Genomic DNA, 20256 nt, shown 5'->3' on the forward strand with positions numbered 1-20256 from the left:
GAACTGTCTTTCTGAGTTTTCTTGTATCTCATTGAGTTTCTTTATGATAACTATTTTGAATCCTCTGTGATTTAGATTGTAGATTTCTGTGACTTCAGGGCTAGTTTCTTGAGACTTGTCATTTTCCTTCTGCTCTAGAGTGTTAACACAGTTCTTCATGGTGTTTCATGGAATGGACCTTTGTCACTGCATAGTGGTAGTATCTGGTCACAGATTCCACCTGCCACCACTGGGGGCGGGGCAGGAGCTGTGTTTTCTGAACTCCCCATATCCACTGGAAGTTGTGCCAATATGATTCTCTGAGTTTTCCTGCTGGCCACTGCTGCTTCGCATACGCAGGTGCAGGCACTCTACTGCAGATCCACTGCCATGACTCACTGGCCTTTCTGGTGTGCCAGGTGGGGTGAGGGAGGGGCACTTTCTTTCACATGTGTGATCCTGCATGATCCTGCTCTGCACTCACTGACAGCCCACCTGGGCTGCTTGGCTGGGTGGGGATGCCCACATGGTGTCTGAGCTACCTTGGTGTGGGGTGTTCCCACGGGCTGTGAAGCAACTCTGAGAGTGAAAGCATTCCTGCAGAGGGCTGCGTATTGTCCTGTCTCCTCTCAAAGTCACATGCTGGCTGCTTTGTGAGGTCCTGTGTCCTAGATTGCTGCCAGCCACTGGGGAGAAGGAGGAAATTGCTTACCTCCTTACACTGCTTGCTGGGGATCCAGTGCCCCCACCTTCAGATGTATGGCTGTGTGGATCTCTCAGACTTCCTATTGTGCTGTGTGGACATCCTCTGTTGGTTAATGAATGTCCTTTTCATTGTATCTTATGAGGGAGAGACTAAGGGAACAGCTCACTCTCCCATGATGCTGACATCACCTCGATTTAATTATAAGGTGAATATTAATGATCATCTACTCACTCAAATTGCCAGGCAGAGGGAAGGGATTACATTCCCAGGTAAATAAATAAAGTAAAACAATACAAAAAATATTATACTTGTATATATACTATTCTTTTCTATACAGCTATTAAAATCAATGAAAATTATTAGAAATGTTAAGAAGCAAGAAAATTTGATTCATAATCAGGAGAAATCTAAATCAATGGAAGCAGACAACAGCTGATCTGGCTTGGGAAATAGCAAACAAACACTTTAAAACAACTGTTATAAATATTTTGAAGACTTCACAGGCAAAAATATTGAAAGTTTGAAGAGATGGAATATTTCTGGAGAGAAATGAAAACTCCAAAGAAGAACAAGCTGGAAATTCTAAAATGTAAAAACATAAAATATGAAACAAAAATGAATTAGGTGTACTTAATGTCAGAAGAGGCACTACAGAAGAAAGGTTCAGTAACATCAAAGACAATAAAAACTGTCCAAACTGAAGTAGAAAGGAGGTCAAAACTATGAAAGCTTTAGGGGTAAATGTGACAAAAGATTAAGGATAAATCTGACAAAAGATACTGAAAACTAGAAAAATTAGCTCAGAGAAATTAAATATAAGCTACCAATAAATGGAGAGGAATACTTGTTGATGGATTGGAAGATTCATCAATATTGTTGATCAGTATGAGCATTGTTAAGATGTCAATTCTCAGTTGATCTATAGATTCCACACAATCTCACTCAAAACCCCAGCAGGCTTTTTTTTTTTTTTTAACATTCCATACAATGGAATGTTAAACATTCTATACAATGGAATGTTAAACATTCTATACAATGGAATTTAACATTGTTTTATTTAGTATATAAATTTCTCAGTATGCATAAAATAAAATACTGTAACTATATTGAGTCACAATTACAAACTTGTAGACCCTACTATAGCCTAGATATTCATAACCACTGTGAAGATTACTATATGTTGCTGAGAAAACCTATGGCAAAAACTAAAATTAAAACTAGTTTCTGAAATATTTGCATTATGCCTTTTATTTTGGAAATTATTTTATTCTTTCTTCTATCGTTTTTTAAAATAATTTTTTATCTTTTTTTTTTTTTGGTAGGAACATTTCAGTTTTACTCTCTAAGCAAATTTCAATTATACAATACAGTGTTATCAACTATAGTCACCATGTTTTACATTAGCTCATCAGACTTTATTCATATTATGGTTGAAAATTTATCAGAATTTTTGTCAACCTCTCCCTATTTCTCCCACCTCTCAGCCCCTGGCAAGCAGTTTTCTCTTTGTTTCTATGAGTTTGACTTTTTTAGTTTTAGATTCCACATATAAGTGATATTATATGGTATTTGTTTTGTCTGAATTTTCTCACTTTGCATAATGCTCTCAAGATCATCCCATGTTGTCATGAATGGCAGAATTCCCTTCTTTCTCATGGCTGAATAATAGTCCATTGTATATGTATGCCACATTTTCTTTACCCACGTTTGAATTGGGGGACTGAGGGCAGATTGCCCTCCCCAATGTGGTGGGCATCACCCATACTGTTGAGAGCCTGAATAGAACAAAAAGGCAGAGGAGGTTTGAATTGGCTCTCTCTGCCTGACTGCTTGAGCTGAAACATCATTGTTCTTCCCTTGGACTGGGGATCACACCATCAGTGTTCCTGGTTCTCAGGCATTCAGACTTGGACTGGAATCTACACCACTGGCTTTTCTGGTTCTCCAGCTGCAGGCAGCAGATTGTGGGGCTTTTCAGCTTCCATAATCATGTGAGTCAGTTCCTTATAATAAATCTCATTCCAGCTATATAGGTATATATTCTATTGGTTCTATTTTTCTGCAGACCCCTGACTAATACACTTACCATACCAAATGTTGGCAAAGATATGGAGGAACTGGAACTCTTATACATTGCTGGTGTGTATGTATATAAAATGGTTGCTATAGACTGAATGTTTGTGTCCCCCTAAAATTCATATGTTGAAACCTAACCCCTAGTATGATAGTATTGGGAGGTGGGAACTTTGGAAAGTGATTTGGTCATGAAGGTGGAGCCCTCATGAAAGGGATTAGTGCCCTTATAAAAGAGGCCTCAGAGAGCTTCCTCCCCTCTTCCACTATGTGAGGATACAGTAAAAAGACAGTGATCTATGAACCAGGAATAGGGGTCTCACCAGACACCAAATCTGCTGGCACCTTGATCTTGGGCTTCCTAGCCTACAGAACTGTGAGAAATAAATTTCTGTTGTTTATAAGCTGCCTAGTTTATGGTATTTTGTTATAGCAGCCTGAGTAGACCAAGACAATGGTAGAACCACTTTAGAAAACAGTGGCAATTTCTTAAAAACTTAAACTATGTCTACCATATAATTCAGCTATTCCATTTCTAGGTATTTATGAAAGAGAAATGAAAGCGTATGTCCATACAAAGACTTGTGCATTAATGTTCATTGAAACTTTATCTGTAATAGCCAAAACTGGAAACAATCCAAATGTCTATCAACAGGTAAATGCATAAACAAATTGTGTTATATTCATACAATAAAATACTACTCAGCAGGAAAAAGGAATGAACTATTAATACAACACATGACCACATGCGTGAATCACAGCATAATTATGCCAAGTGAAAGAAGGCAGATACAAAATAGACTCTAAGTTCCAATGAAAAAACATTTTCGAAAATACACACTTACCTACAGGGATAGAAAGCAGATCAACAGCTGCCTGGTTGGGGGGCAGGATGGGATGGGTGGGTGGGATAACAAAGGATGCAAAAAAACTTTCGGCAGTGATGAATGTGTTCATTATCTTGAGTGTAGTAATTGTTTCATGGTGTATACATATGTAAAAAGCATATGTATACACACGTTTAAGCAAAGAGTTTTTGGAGTCTCCTACACCTGTTCCCTTGAGTAGAGAGCAACTTGGGACCTGAAACTTAATTTACACTAAGTTCAATTTTTGTTGTAAGTATGCAGGTTTGACTGAATATCCCCAAATGTCATACTCTCAATATAACTATTAGACATTTTAGATAATTAGTTTCACCTCTCCTTGGAGAATGGTGGATAGCGCATCATCTAGTGATTCCAAGTCCTCAAACTTATGTCAAGTAGTCAAGACAGCTGATGTCACCAAACCTCTCACATAATTCCTAAATCTCCTTTTTGTGTGAGCTTGGTGCAATAAGCACATTGTAGCATGTGGTTTGAGTAAGAGAATGTATAATGATAAAATGTACACACAATCTGCTTAAAAGATGTGGTGATCATAAAACTTCAGGTACCTCACAACACAGCATTTACATTCATGAAACAAAAATTGTTTGACATACAAATAGAATTTGTCAGAAGGATAGTCATGTTTCCTTTTATTTCAATTAACATGGCCACTTAAGGTTTTCATGATGGTGTCACTTGTCCAGCTCACGGCAATATTTTCTTCTAAGTTCTTTCTGGGGGAGCTACCTAGCAACATAGCCACAAACAGGTTAGCCAGAAGTTGGTTTTTCTGCTTCCAAGTTCTTTCTCTCACCAATATGTCGTAATGTCTTAATAGACTGGGTTAAATCTTGAAACTAATCTGTTCTATTAGTGATTACAAATTACATTTTAAGAAACATATACAAATCTATATTTTCCTATTGGTAATAAGGATTAACTAGTATGATATACCTACCTCCTAGTAAGATGAAATATTAGCATTTATTTCTCTCAGTCTCTTCATTTTGTTGAAACAAGCTGAAGTTTTATTTCTTTTTTACTTTAAGAAATCATTTTCTGTTCTAAGAATCTTCTCCTAGGAATACACTATATTAACAATTTTATTGTCAACCATTGTTGAAATTTACTATTATTGGTTTGTTTGCACACCAGTATACCTTGAGTTCCATAACCTCCCTCTTTTTTGGAAATCCTTATTTTAATCTGCTTTGTATTTTGTTAGAGTATGCTCCTGAGTAAATTTTTAAAACTTATTTAGAAAGTATATATTCTGAGTCTATAAATATCTGCAAATGTCTTTGTTTTGCTCTGTTATGTAAATAAGTTAGCTGGCTATGGGCTCCATCTTTTTTTCTATAACTTAGCTGACTGTGAGCTTCGTCTTTTTTTTTCCTATAAAGTTGTCTATAGGCTCCCTCTTTTCCATCTTACAAACCAGAAAAGTATGCTAGTTTTATTCTTCTTTTTTAATTTCTCTATTTGGAAACATTTAGGATTTTCTCTTTATCCTTGGAGTTCTAAATTTCACCAGGATGTCTCCAGGTGTGTTTTCTTTATATATTTCTGCCTGGTATCTGTTTGTATTTTCGATTTGATGGCTCAAATCTTTCTCCAACAAAAGACAATTTTCTTCAGTCTCCTTGAATATTGCTTCTTTCCTGGCCTCTCTACTTGTTCTTCCTGAAATTCCTATTGAAATATCTGAAGCTATTCTCCATATGGCTGAATTAACATCTCCCAATTTTCTCCTTTGGGAGAAAAGCCAGCCCTGGTGGTCTAGTGGTTAAGATTCAGTGCTCTCACTGCTGTGACCCAGATTCATGTCCCGGGCAAGGGAACCACACTACCCATCTGTTGGTTGTCATACTGTGGTGGCTGTGTGTTGCTCTGATGCTGAAAACTATGTCACTGGTATTTCAAATACCAGCAGGGTCACACCCCTGGTGGACAGGTTTCAGCAGAGCTTCCAGACTAAGACAAAGAAGACGGACTTGGCCACCCACTTCTGAAAAAAACTGGCCATGAAAACCCTACAAATAGCAGTGGAGCATGGTCCTATATCAGCGTCTGATATTTGAAATACAGGTGGCAGAGCTTTCAGCATCCCAGCAACACCGCAGCCACAGTATGACAACTGGTGTGGTTCCCTGACCTGGAAATGAACTCCGGCCCCAGTGGTGAGAGAGCTGAATCTTAACCACTAGAACACCAAGAAAAATAATTATCAGTTACTGAGTGCCAAGTTTGTTTCCAGGACTCTGTTAAACATTTCTATATAAGAAACAGTTGAAGGAATTGCAGTTGATTAGCCTGGAAAAGAGAAAATCTGATGAGGGGGCTGGGATGAAGGCGGTGAGTGGGACACTGTGATAATTATGGCCAGCTATTTGAAACGCTGTAGTTTGGACAACAGAGTCAAGGTGTCTCCATAAGGCAGAACTGGTCACCATGCATCTTGTTCCAGGAAAGCCGACTTCGATTCAGAGTAAATATTTCCTCCGCTAACAATTGTAGTCATTTCACAATGGAGAGAGGAGTTCAAGCCAAGACTGGATGGACCCCTGATAAGGATATTATTGTGAGAATTTCTCACTGTGTGGTTGAATCTTGAATGTCCCCAAACAAAAATTTTAAAATTCTGTGTTTCCTTCTTAATGAAATCCTCCCAGCTACGTGGTGTGTAGGGCCATGAATTTAGAGGTAGTTTATCTACTAGACTTTGTTGTCATGGCTGGCTTAAAAAAACCAGCTGCAGCAGCAGCATGTGGGTAACCTGAGATGATAAGTATCAGTGGAGGAGGGGATAGATTCAGCAGCAACTTTGATATTCTCAGCGTGCAAGCTGAATTGAAAGGAGCTAATCACTCTTTACAACAACATATGTAAATCTATTTTGGGGTCATGAAAAACAAAAACGCTTTGTGTTTAACCATTGATCAGAGAGCGCATGAAACATTAGCTAAAGCTTAATAGCACTCTCTCCAGTTATTTGGAGAAAACCATGAGGAGAATGGTAAGCCCTCTATACATACACACACACACACAAGTGCTCACACTCCTTAAGTTGTTTGCTCAGAGTCTATTGTTAGCATCTAATCCATGTCTTCAGTGCGTAGGGAGAAGTAAAGTTTTACTTTTTTTATTTATTTATTTTTAATTTTTATTTTTTTCGGATGTACATCGTATTTCAAATTCTGTGTACATCATGTTCACCACCCGAACACTAATTACAGTGCATCCCCTCACATGTGACCCTAATCACCCCTTTTGCCCTCCCCCCTCCCCCCTTCCCCAATGGTAACCACCAGTCCAATCCCCAAAGCTATGTGTTTTTTTTTTTTTTGTCGTTTTTATCTTCTACTTATGAGTGAGATCATATAGTATTTGACTTTCTCCCTCGGACTTATTTCACTCAGCATAATACCCTCAAGGTCCATCCATGTTGTCACAAATGGCCGGATTTCGTCATTTCTTATGGCTGAGTAGTAGTCCATCGTGTATAAATACCACAACTTCTTTATCCATTCATCCCTTGATGGGCACCTAGGTTGCTTCCAAGTCTTGGCTATTATGTATAATGCCGCAATGAACATAGGGGTGCAAGTATCTTTATGCCTTTGTGTTCTCAAGTTCTTTGGATAAATACCTAGCAGTGGAATAGCTGGATCATATGGTAGATCTATCCTTAGTTTTCTGAGGATACTCCATACTGCTTTCCATAGTGGCTGCACCAGTTTGCACTCCCACCAGCAGTGAACAAGGGTTCCCTTCTCTCCACATCCTCTCCAACATTTGTTGTTTCCTGTCTTGTTAATTATAGCCATTCTGACTGGAGTGAGGTGATACCTCATTGTGGTTTTGATTTGCATTTCCCTGATAGCTAATCATGCTGAGCATCTTTTCATATGCCTGTTGGCCATCTGTATATCTTCTTTGGAGAAAGCTCTGTTCAGATCTTTTGCCCATTTTCTAGTTGGATTGTTGTTTTTTTTTGTTGTTGAGCTGTATGAGTTCTTTGTATATTTTGGATATTAACCCCTTATCTGATATGTGGTTTTCAAATATCTTCTCTCAATTGTTAGGTTGTCTTTTCGTTTTGTTGATGGTTTCCTTTGCTGCGCAGAAGCTTTTTAGTTTGACGTAGTCCCATTTGTTCATTTTTTCTTTTGTTTCCCTTGCCCAGTCAGACATGGGACTTGAAAATATGCTGCTCAGACCAATGTCATAGAGCGTACTGTCTATGTTTTCTTCTAGAAGTCTCATGGTTTCGGATCTTACATTCAAGCCTTTAATCCATTTTGAGTTGATTTTTGTGTATGGTGTAAGGGAATGGTCTACTTTCATTCTTTTGCATGTGGTTGTCCAGTTATTATTTCTAAAAGTTTTTAGTGGACTCTTTAGGGTTTTCTAGATATAAAGTCATGTCGTCTGCCAGAGTGACAGTTTCACTTCTTCTTTTCCAATGTGGATCCCTTTTATTTCTTTTTCTTGTCTGATAGCTCTGTCTAGGATTTCCAATACTATGTTAAATAAGAGTGGTGACAGTGGGCATCCTCGTCTGGTTCCAGTTCTTAGAGGGATAGCTTTCTGTTTTTCTCCATTGAGAATGATATTTGCTGTGGGTTTGTCATATATGACCTTTATTATGTTGAGGTATTTTCCTTCTATACCCATTTTATTTAGATTTTTTTATCATAAATGGATGCGGTATCTTGTCAAATGCTTTCTCTGCATCAATTGAGATGATCATGTGATTTTTATGCTTCATTTTGTTAATGTGGTGTATCACGTTCATAGTTTTGCGGATGTTGAACCATCCCTGCATCCTTGGATTGAAACCCACTTGATCATGATGTATGATCTTTTTAATGTATTGTTGTATTCGATTTGCTAGTATTTTGTGGAGGATTTTTGCATCGATGTTCATCAGTGATATTGGCCTGTAATTTTCTTTTTTTGTGTTGTCCTTGTCTGGTTTTGGTTTCAGGATAATGTTTGCTTCATAGAAGGAGTTAGGAAGCCTCCCCTCCTCTTCAATTTTTTGGAAGAGTTTGAGAAGGATAGGTATTAAGTCTTCTTTGAATGTTTGGTAGAATTCACCAGGGTAGCCATCTGGTCCTGGATTTTTATTTTTTGGGAGGTTTTTGATTGCTGTTTCGATCTCCTTACTGGTGATCGGTCTATTCAAATTTTCTACATCTTCTTGGTCCAGTTTTGGAAGGTTGTATATTTCTAAGAATTTATCCATTTCTTTTAGATTATCCAATTTGTTGGCTTATAGGTTTTCATAGTATTCTCTTATTATCTTTTGTATTTCTGAGGTGTCTGTTGTAATCTCTCCTCTTTCATTTCTGATTTTATTTGAGCCTTCTCTCTTTTTTTCTTGGTGCGTCTAGCTAAGGGTTTGTCAATTTTGTTTATCTTTTTGAAGAACCAGCTCTTGGTTTCATTAATTTTTTCTATTGTTTTTTTGGTCTCTATTTTGTTTATTTCTGCTCTGATTTTTATTTCCTTCCTTCTGCTGATTTTGGGCTTTGTTTGTTGTTCTTTTTCCAGTACCCCTAGGTGCACTTTTAGATTATCTATTTGGGATTTTTCTTCTTTGTTGAGGTAGGCCTGAATTGCTATAAACTTCCCTCGTAGAACCGCTTTTGCTGTATCCCACAGATTTTGGCATGTCGTGTTCTCATTTTCATTTGTCTCCAGGAATTTTTAAATTTCTTCTTTGATTTCTCCATTGACCCAATCATTGTTCAGTAGCATTTTGTTCAATCTCCACATTTTTGCGGCTTTTCTGGTTTTCTTTCTGTAGTTGATTTCCAGTTTCATACCTTTGTGTTCAAAAAGATGCATGGTATTATTTCAATCTTCTTAAATTTATTGAGACTTGTTTTGTGGCCTAATATGTGATCAATCCTGGAGAATGTTCCATGGGCATGTGAAAAGAATGTGTATTCTGTGGTTTTTGGATGGAAAGTTCTGTATATATCTACTAAGTCCATCTGGTCTAATGTGTCCTTTAAGGTGAGTGTTTCCTTATTGATCTTCTGTTTGGATGATCTATCCATTGGTGTAAGTGGAGTGTTAAAGTCCCCTACTATTATTGTGTTACTGTCTATTTCTCCTCTTATGTCTGTTAATAATTGCTTTATATATTTAGGTGCTCCTATGTTGGGTGCGTAGATATTTACAAGTGTTGTATTTTCTTGTTGGATTGTTCCCTTTACCATTATGTAGTGCCCGTCTTTGTCTCTTATTACAGTTTTTGATTTAAAGCCTATTTTGTCTGATATAAGTATTGCTACCCCCGCTTTCTTTTCTTTGCCATTTGCATGGAATATCTTTTTCCATCCTTTCACTTTCAGTATGTGAGTGTCTGTAGGTCTGAAGTGTGTCTCTTGTATGCAGCATATACATGGATCTTGTTTGTTTATTCAGTTGGCCACCCTATGGCATTTGATTGGAGCATTTAGTCCATTGACATTTAAAGTAGCTATTGATAAATATGTATTTATTGCCATTTTGTCACTTTTTCTTCTTTTGGGGTGTTTTAGTAGTTCTTCTCAGTTCACTTCTTTTTCTCTTGCTCTCTTCCCTTGTGGTTTGATGGCTATCTTTAGGAATATGTTTGATTTCTTCTGTCTTACTTTTTTTCCTGCTTGTTATAGGTTTCTGGTTTGTGGTTACCATGAGGATCCTATTTAATATACTATGCATATAACAGTCTATATTGAGTAGATAGACTCTTTAGCTTGACCTCTTTCTAAAAGCTCTACTTTTTCACTCCCCTCCTCCCACATTATATGTTTTTCACATCATATATAGTCTTTTGTTTAGTGTGTGTCTATCCATTACCCTCTTATCATTGAAATAGGTGATTTTAGTACACTTGTCTTTTAACCTTTATATTATCTTCACAGGTAGTTGATCTGCTGCCTTTACTATGCTTTTACCTTACAAGTGATTTTATTGCCTGTTTTTTCTTGTTGTTGTTGTTTTGGTTTTTTTTGATAATTTTTTTCTTTTCTCTCTATTTGTGGTCATTGCTTTCTCACTTAAATAAGTCCCTTCAGCATTTCTTGTAGAACTGGTTTCTTGGTGATAAACTCCTTTAATTTTTGCTTGTCTGGGAAGCTCTTTATCTCTCCTTCCATTCTGAATGACAGCCTTGATGGATAGAGTATTCTTGGTTGTAGGTTTTTCCTTTTAGCACTTTAAAGATGTCGTGCCATTCTCTTCTCGTCTGTAGGGTCTCGACTGAGAAGTCTGCTGACAGCCTGATGGACTTCCCTTTATATGTCACTTGTGGCCTTTCTCTTGCTGCTTTTAGGATTCTCTCTTTGTCTTTAATTTTAGACATTTTGATTATAATATGTCTTGGTATGGGCCTCTTTGGTCTTCTCTTGTTTGGAGCTCTCTGTGCTTCCTGAATTTGGATGTCTGTTTCCTTCCTCAGGTTAGGAAAATTTTCCTCTATTTTTTCAATAAATAAATTTTCTGCCCCTTTGTCTCTCTCTTCTCCTTCTGGGACCCCTATAATCCGAATGTTAGCACGCTTGATATTGTCCCAGAGTTCCCTTACACTGTTCTCATTCTGTCTAATTCTTTTTTCTCTTTTCTGTTCTGCTTGGGTGATTTCCTCTAATCTTTCGTCTAGCTTGCTGATCCGTTCTTCTGCTTCCTCTACTCTGCTATTGAGCCGCTCTAGTGAATTTCTCATTTTGAGTATTGTATTCTTCATTTCTGATTGTTTTTTTTTAATCTTCCAGTTCTTTGCTGATGTGCTCACTGTGTTCATCCATTCTTCTCTGCATATCTGTGAGCATCCTCATTATATTTTGTTTGAATTTTTTGTCGAGGAGGTCACTAGTTTCTGTTTCACTTAGTTCTTTTTCTGGGGTTTTGTACTGTTCCCTTTCTTGGAAAGTATTCCTTTGCCTCCTCATTATGCCTCTTTCTCTGTGCTATTTTCTTTGTAGTAGGTGAGTCGTCTATGTCTCCTGATCTTGGAGAAATGGGCTTATGTATGAGATGCCTTATGAGGCCCAGCAGTGTGCTTCCCTCTCGTCACCAGACCATAAGAACCAGGAGTGACCCCTTTGTGGGCTACTTGTGTTCTTCTGCTGTGCAGGATTGCTCCCACTGCAGGCACCCAGGGAGCCTGATCTTTCCTTCCCTGGCCAGCTGTTTGTAAATCTGGTTTGGAGGGGCCTCAGCACTGTTGGCTACAAAGTCTATCAGCACACTCTTATTGCAATTGTCCTCTTAATTGGGTTTGTCCCCAGTGTAGCTGGTTGCTAGGCTCAGGGGCATACAGTTGTGATAGGCCCGAGGCCAACAAGGCTGTTGTCAGTTCTCTTAGGAGTGCAGCCAAGTGGGGCTGGCTCTTGGCATGGGGGCACTCAGTTGTTTCAGGCTTTGGAAGGTGGGGCTGATCCTTTTAATGGATAATTGTGAAGCACAAGTTCTGCCACTGATAAGCCTCACCCCCCACTGGACCACATACACTGTCAACACAGTCCTGGTCCATGCACACTTCTCAACCCCCTGGACCGTACCCCAACGCCATACTGCAGAGTCCCCCACTTCTGCCCCAATGCCCCCCAAGTTCCCCTGGTCCTCACACAAGCCCTGCCCCACAGAGGCAGACACCCTTGCCTGCCTGTAGAGGATCAAGGCACTCAGTCAATGCAGGCTGAAAAGTAGCCTGAGGGCTTGCTGTTAGGTGGGGCCAGTCCCTAGGGTGGGTTGCCTGCCCTGGCTGAACTGGATTAAATCTGTGCTCTAGTGGGTGTGGCAGACCCCTGGGCTAACAGCCCAAGGGATGCACCCAAATGGCCCCCACTGGTGTCTGTATCAGTGCGCCTGGACCAGCTCAGAACAATGGCCCCCACCAATGTCTCAGTCTCTGGAGAGGACCCTCCTCTCACCAACATGCCCCCAGAGCCCACCAGGTGAGTCTTGTTTCACCAAAGGACAGTTAGCCTTCTCTCTGGTGATTTTAGGTTGCTGCAATGAGTGAGTTTGTGCGTGGGCCCTTTAAGACGTGGATCTTTTCGGCTTTCAGCTGATAGCTCATCTGGGAGTGTCCTCACTGCAGTTAATAGCCAGCAAAGCCAGACAGTAAGACCCCCCCCCATCTCAGTTGGGCTGAGTCCGAAGGATGCTTATAGCAGTATTGCCCCCGCTCCAGACCTCATTCCTCCAGGGAGGGCTCGTACCTTAGGGTGGCTCCCGCCTGGCCAGCTGAGAAGCTCCGCTGCTCCCAAAGGTGGCTTTTTTCCTCTCCAGCCAGAGTTACTGCCTCTTCTGCTTTCATCAGGACTGTCCCTTGTTGTGGGGGTTCTTTTTATCCAGTTTCCAGTTTTCAATCCAGGGTGATTCTTCCCAAAATTGTTGTAACCTAGTTGTGTTCATGGGAGGAGGTGAGTTCAACGTCTGCTCACAGAACCATCTTGACGAGATCCTCAAGTTTTAAATACAACTCATTTTTTTCTTCCTCTTTCCTCCTCTCACTTCCTCTTTTTTTACTCCTATTTTTTTCAAAAATGATTTGAAGAGAAGATAGGAGAATTAACTTAAAATAAAACCAATGTTAGTTGAAAAAATGCACTCTTCTAAAAAATTCTGGTAACCTAGAATTAGAAATGAATACAACAGAAAAACTAATGAATTCTGTGACTATGTACCAGGAATAATTATTTTATTTCTGTAACTTTCTGTGCTTACAAAAATGACAAGTCATCCTGAGAATTAAGCAGATTAAAGAAGAGAAAAACAAATGTATCTACCAGAGGGACAATATGGTGGCTCTGAGTGAAAAGCCCCTCTTCTCCCTTGTTCTTTGGGCTATGTCCTTTTCCCTCTTTCCATCCTGCATCACCAGTTTCTACCTCATCACTGGACAGCAATACAAACACACAAATATACTTTACAACCTAATCCCCAACGTATCATATCCTGACCTCACGTCCTCTACCATATACCATCTCATTTTCTTCCCCCCATTAAACGCAAAACTTATTGAATTATGAATATATTTTCATTGTCTTTGTTCCCTTACTCTATTTTCTTATTTCAGCTCTCTCCAATATGTCTCCTGAGTCCACTAAAACTCCTCCTGCCAAGTTTATCAATGATCTCCACATTGTGAACCCTATCGGTCAATTCTTTGTTCTCCTCTTTCCAGAATAATTGTATAATTTATCATCCAAATCAGGAAATGTTTGAAATTAAAAGTGGGCACTTAACTAATTAATACTATTTTATTTTTTGAAATATTAATATGTTAGATAAATTTTCTTATAATGGTGAACTGGTAAAGTAGTTTTATAAAAAGGGAGAGTGAAAGGGGTAAAGAGGCACGTGTATACAGTGATGGATGGCAACTAGACTTTAGAGGGTGAACACAGGGCAGTCTACACAGAAATCGAAATATAATGATGTACATCTGAAATTTATATAATATTGTATACCAACGTTACTCAACAAAAAATTTTTAAAAATGTGTGTTTAATACCCTAAAAAAATTTTCAAACAGAAAATTATTTCTAAAAATAGACATATTGATAGAGGTAAAATAAAATTTATTACTATTTATACATTATACTCTCTGCAAGTGTCTCAAGGCCAAAGACAGGCTGGTGAGAAAGCTCTGACCAGCGAGGCCATATGCTCCCCCTTCCCTACCTAAAACCCCAAATAAAAACCCTTCCTTTTAGCTTTTTGGGGAGTTTGGGATTTCAACATTAGCTGCCTTCTCTCCTTGCTCTGCGCTGTGCAAAAATAAACTTCCTACTTTCTTCCACCACACGCGGTGTCAGAGATTGGCTTGCTGCGCAATGGGTGAGCGAACTTACTTCAGGTTCGGTATCATTATCAATCCACATTGCACCTCCTTATCCCTAAGCGGAGGGGTTGACTCTCCCTCCAGCCTGTAAGGGTTGTAAACTGATGCGAATCCAGCCACAGTTTCAGTGAGTTGTGACTAAATCCACATCCTTCAGATGAGAGAGAAGTGATGTTGGGATGCTGGAGTAGGGTGGACTACATCTCCCTCTTGTGGCTGTTGTGTGGAACTCTTCACAAATCCTTTCTGGTTATAAGTATAGCTCTAAGTTAGTGGTTCTATAGATCTCAACTCAGATTTCATTTGGGTTTGAGGTAGGGTTTGGATATCAGTATTTTTTTTTTCCTCTTTTTTCTTTTTCTTTTTTTTTGAGGAAGATTAGCCCTGAGCTAACATCTGCTTGGGCTGGCCCTGAGCTAACATCCATGCCCATCTTCCTCTACTTTATATGTGGGACGCCTACCACAGCATGGCGTGCCAAGTGGTGCCATGGCCGCACCCGGGATCCGAACTGGCGAACCCTGGGCTGCCGAAGCGGAACATGAGCACTTAACCGCTGCACAACCGGGCCGACCCTGGACATCAGTATTTTTAAAAAGCTACCCAGGTAGCTCTAATATCTAGATAACCTTGGGAATATTGGCAGTTGTGGGCCATGCTTAGGTGACCAGGTGGCCACTTTCAAAATATGATTTTTGGTAGACGTATTTCTTGGTATATAGAAGTATATCTAGTTTACCCAAAATGATGAGGGGCTAGTATGTTTCTAGATCAGTGGTTCTCAGTTTAGTGGCTCTCAATCAGTGGGTAGATTTTTCCCAGTAGGGAAACATTTGGCAATGTCTGAGGCATTTTTCTTTTTTAAGATTGGCACCTGAGCTAACATCTGTTGCCAATCCCTTTCTTTCTTTCTTCTTCTCCCCAAAGGTCCCCAGTACATAGTTGTATATTCTAGTTGTAAGTCCTTCTGGTTGCGCTGTGTGGGACACTGCTTCAGCATGGCTTGATGAATGGTGCCATTTCCATGCCCAGGATCCGAACTGGCAAAACCCTGGGCTGCCGAAGTGGAGCACGTGAACTCAAGCACTCGGCCACAGGACTGGCCCTCTGGAGGCAATTTTGATTGTCATGACCAGGGTCAAAGGATGTGCTACTGGCCTCTAGTGGGTAGAAGCCAGGGATGCTTCTAAACATCATATGATGCACAGGACTGTCCCCATGACAAACAATATCTGGGCCAAAACGTCAATAATGCTGTGGTTGAAAAACTCTGCTTTAGATTTGCTCTGCAAGGGGAATTCGGAGAAGTTGAGGAATGGCGATTACTTTGGCTGTGACAAAAATTTAACAATGTTTTAAACACAGCTGTCTTGTCTGTGAGGAGTGTAGCTCCTGACTTTGGTGAAGAAGTCACAGAACCAAGCGTTGCCCACAGCGTAGGAAAGGGACAACCTCACAGCTCATCAAATTAAACCAGCCCCCTTCAGTGATTCATAACCATAGCCATAGCGACACAAGGCCCTGAAACATGGTTTACCATATGGCTATGTTATGAATCCTCTAGGTAACATGAGACAAAAGTGCAACCTCCTCGGTGGATTGTCTGTATTGTATTCAGCTCTGGGAGGTAGAAACAAAAATTTCAGGGAGAGAGGTAATTTACTGTAATCAGTGGTTTCTCAGTCAGCATGTGCTCCCTTTACCCATCACATCCCAGCTGTGTGCCTAGAGCAAGTGTCCTAACGAGGCTGGAGCCTACGCCCAGTCGTGTTTCAGAACACCAGTCCCTTAAAACCGAGAACGAGTCTGTTCCTCCTGAGTTCTCCAGAATTCAGATATGCTCAGTCAAAAGAAAACATTAGAGAGGAAACACGGGGAAACCAGACTCCAAGGTCTCAGTATTCTTTTTGTAAGCCTAAGGAAAAGGAAAGCTCCAGCCCACTCACAGTACCTTTGGGGGACACTGGAGAGGGAGAAGCGTATACTTGGAGGAGTTCTCTGATTTCCCACTTGAGTCCGGGGCCTGGTGGTGCAGGACGTAACGTTAGATGTCATTTGAGGGATGGCCTGACAGTCTCCAAGACACAGCCATCCTCCCCAGTGAGGTCTGGAGCCTAGGGAATTTTGAAGGGATAGCCTCCTCTTCCCCGCTTTGTTTCTGCCCTTCCACCAGGTAGAATTGGGCCACAGGAAAAACCCAACTGTTGGGAACTGAGCTGCTAGAACAATGTGAGTTGTAGTAAAGGAGTGAGTGCTTATAACCCCAGGGTTTACAGATCCTTGGTAGGTGCTCTCAGTTTGTGAGAGTAGACAGCTAATGAGCCTACAGGTATACAACAGTGTGGTGGACATTTGCCTTTTGGATTTTTTTTGCCTACCCAGCATTGAATCCCACTGCTTATGTTTGGGGAATTCCAAACCACTCTAAGGCAGAGCCCACCAACTACTCTGAAAGCGGAAGATGACACATATTCAATTTCCAGCCTCCTTTGGAGGTAGAACATGGACGTGGGACCTAGAATTGGCCACTCAGTCCCAGACTCTGAATTAGAAACGAGAGACGAAGAGATGGAGAAGGGACCCTGGAGCAGTCACTTTGGTGCAGACAGTGTAACAGCAATATTGAATTTCTAAGTCCAGGTGAGGCAGGGAGATAGTGGTGGAGTCTGGGTCTAGTGCTGGGAGGACAATGGCTGTGCACCTGGTGCCCAACATCATCAACCGTGGGCTGGTTTTGTGATTTGGGCTGTGGTCCTAGCCACAGTCTAAGTCTCTCTTTTTTTCTGCTTATTTTCAAAGCATAGTTTTACAGAACCACCCAGAAGTTATTTGAACTATCCAGTATCTTTACAGTGGATTCCTTTTCTACATAAAAAATCCAGAGGCGGTTTCTGTTGATTGCAACTAAGAACACTATTACCAAAATTGGTACCAGGAAACGGAATGCACCAAGCAGCAGAACCAAAATGGGAACAGACTCAGTAGAGGAGGTCCGGTACCAGGCAATGCGGACCTCAGAGTTTTGAGCTGGAAAGTTGGTGACTGTTGTTACACGGTTGTGAGATGGTTGGTGATTTCTGAAAGTGTTCACTGAGGTCACGTAAGAACCTCTCAGAAAGAAGAAGAGGGTCAGTCTGAAAGCCAAAAATAGTATTTTACTAAAAGAGGCTCTTTCTGTCTGCAGCCTGCAATTGAAGTCATGAAGCATTCAATTAACTTAAGCTATTGGCTGAAATACGTTAATTTTCTACTTCAGGATAAATTGAGTAAGGAGAGGTACGCAGGGATAAGGAAGGGCCTGGAAAACACCCTAACCATGTGAGGCCATGGATAGAAAATGGGTTCAGAATCAGGTTGGAGAGTCTCAGCTGAGGCTCCAGGTTTGTTGTTCAATGGAGTAAACAGAGAACTAGGATTGAAATATCTTTTTGGGAAGTGAAAAATCACGCTGGTATGAGTTATACAAGTTTCTTTATAACAGCATCACCAAACACTTGCCACTTTTCTTTCAGTCTGAATGCCATTTGCACAGAACTATACTTTTAAGAATCTTAGATGATTTTCCTTCCGTTATTCAAAGCTCAGAGATGTCAAAGTTTTCAGTTTATTAACGCTTTAGTTTCTGGGTTTTGCAAATAAAATACTGACTCTATTAGCTTCTTTTATACAATAATCTGAGAGTGTTTTACACATAATAAAGAATTCACCCTTCAGTGCCCATCCAGAGAGAGAAACTGAGGCACAGAGCCTTGATCACGTCTGCATGCAATCAGGATCAGTTCTCAGAACTGAGTATAGGCAGCCAAAATGTGAACTGTTCCAGACTTTGTGGCTGGTGGTCAGCTGCCTGAGATAGGTGTTAGACGTCCTGGCTTTCTTGCTTTGGCTTTTATTATCCATTCCCCGCAAGGAGCAAGACACCTGAAGGTCTGGACTCACGGGGCCTGCATTATCCATTTCGTCTGCTACACCAGAGAGGAAAGCTCTATCCAACAGCTCTCTGTTCTGGGCCTGTGCCCTGCAGAGCAGGCTACGTGCTTGGGAAGCCTCATTTCCTTGTCCATTTCACAGGTGGATGTGGAAAAAACATCACCAGGGAGTTGATCCGAGAAGCATACAGATGTGTGGAGTGTCATGGGGAACTTGGGACCTGGGGCCAAGTTCAGTGTTTATTTTGGCTCCTCCGTATTCCTTCAGAAAGTCCCTTCACTGGGTCTGTGGTGTCAGCTCTCTGGAAGTGTCACGCTGGCATAGACTGTGATGGAGTTTGGTTCCTGGGAGCAAAACAGAAGAAGTCTGTGAGTGAAGGGACTGGCGCTGGCTTCATAGGCTACAAATGGAGACAGGGCTGCTTAGGAAAAGGAAAAGGTCTCAGAAATCATGCCGCCTAGAAACTTACTTGCTCAAGGTCTGTCACAGTCGGGCATTGCTGGAAGCAGCATTCAGGTCCCCAGGCTGCCTGCCCTGCCTGCAAGACAGGCTACAGCTCCCTTCTAAGCATACACAGGCCATCAGGGAGACAGGGAGACCTGTCCCAGTGGTCTGAGGACCGCCACTCAGTGCCCCCCCTCCCTCTTTGCTCTCTTCCCTTCCCTTGCCTTGTAAGGAAAACCATTGGTTTTGCTGTTAGCACGGGGGCACAGTTTGGAGAAGCCAAGAGAGTTCTAAATTACTGAGCTTTAAAAAGGGCTAGTGAGATGCAAAGGAGAAGGAAGAAGCAGTTCACGCAGGAGAGAAGAAGGGGGAGAGACAAGGATTGTCAGCAAAAACCTCTTACAGAGATGGAATTCTAGGATCAGAGAAAGAAAGAGACAGGAACATGTTCTGCTGTAAAACATGTAAAACGTGCTGTAAAATGTGAAATATACTGTTTTTCTTCCCAAGAAAACTTCATTAAAAATCTACATTATTTTTTTAAAGCTTTTGAAGTCAGATTCATGTTTTTACCTCCCCCTCGGATAGAACAGTGTTCTGAGAATAGACTTCAAGATGAAGCCAGGACATCCTCCCAGGCATCTCTGGGGGTGCATACAGTTGGAGCTTTGAAGAAGAGGGGTAAATGGAGGCACTTCTGTGGCCTTTTACTCCTCAGTTGTCTCCTAAAATGCTTTATTTAATAGAGCCCAACTGGAGCCAAGATTTCAGCCCAGAATTTGTTTCTGTCTATTTAGTAAAAGAAAAAATTTCTGTCAAGTAAACTTAATCCACGCTGATCTTGCAATGGGGTAGAATAGGTAAGGCTCATTCTGGGCCGCACATCATATTCTGTTCTAGGCTTCACACCTATGCAGAGCTCCATTCCTAAATATTCTGTTTGAATAGGGCTGGATGCAGCCTAGGTATGAGTATTTTTACAAAGCTCCCCTGGTGATTCCATTATGCAGCTGGACTTGAGAAGTCCTGGATTCGATATGCTATTCCCAAACTTAAATGTGCAACAGGATCACCTGGGGGACGTTTTTTAACATGTAGATAACCTGGCTACTTGCCGTAAATGTGCTAATTGAATAGAATCGTAGGTGGAAGGCCCCAGGCATCTTTGTTTTTAACAGATATGCCAGCTGATTCTGATGTGGTCTTTGGACAACAGAGAAACTGTAGTGAGCAGAGTGAACTATAACTCCGTATCAGCAGCCCTGATGGGTTTCCCGGAAGTCCTGCAACCAAGGCTACAGATGCTCCTTGCTTTCAGCTTGCTATGCCTGCCTTGTCCATTTCAGGACTCTGTTTCATTTCAGCTCTACCCAGATGCCACCCTTTCCCCTCCTCCAACT

General features: G+C 40.9%; 2 protein-coding genes and 1 long non-coding RNA gene across 16 annotated transcripts in view; 1 reads left to right on the forward strand and 2 right to left on the reverse strand.

Moving 5' to 3' along the window:
* The window catches only part of CD84 (CD84 molecule), a 50025-nt gene extending 36923 nt beyond the window's left edge, over nt 1–13102 (reverse strand). For all 10 annotated transcript variants that reach the window (XR_011498050.1, XR_001399209.3, XR_011498053.1 and 7 more), the window contains exon 1: nt 12855–13102. The gene's annotated coding sequence lies outside the window, so the exon portion shown is untranslated. The remainder of the gene's footprint in view (nt 1–12854) is intronic.
* The window catches only part of LOC123280637 (uncharacterized), a 64782-nt gene that overhangs the window by 14165 nt on the left and 30361 nt on the right, over nt 1–20256 (forward strand). The gene's annotated exons all lie outside the window — the stretch shown is intronic.
* SLAMF1 (signaling lymphocytic activation molecule family member 1) overlaps nt 14853–20256 on the reverse strand; it is a 40753-nt gene continuing 35349 nt past the window's right edge. For all 4 annotated transcript variants that reach the window (XM_070497009.1, XM_014848365.3, XM_044758072.2 and 1 more), the window contains exon 7: nt 14853–18756. In XM_070497009.1, coding sequence (XP_070353110.1) covers nt 18706–18756 — 51 coding nt within the window. In that variant the 3' untranslated portion in view covers nt 14853–18705. The remainder of the gene's footprint in view (nt 18757–20256) is intronic.

The sequence above is a fragment of the Equus asinus genome, chromosome 25, assembly GCF_041296235.1.
Source record: "Equus asinus isolate D_3611 breed Donkey chromosome 25, EquAss-T2T_v2, whole genome shotgun sequence".
Classification (NCBI taxonomy): domain Eukaryota; kingdom Metazoa; phylum Chordata; class Mammalia; order Perissodactyla; family Equidae; genus Equus; species Equus asinus.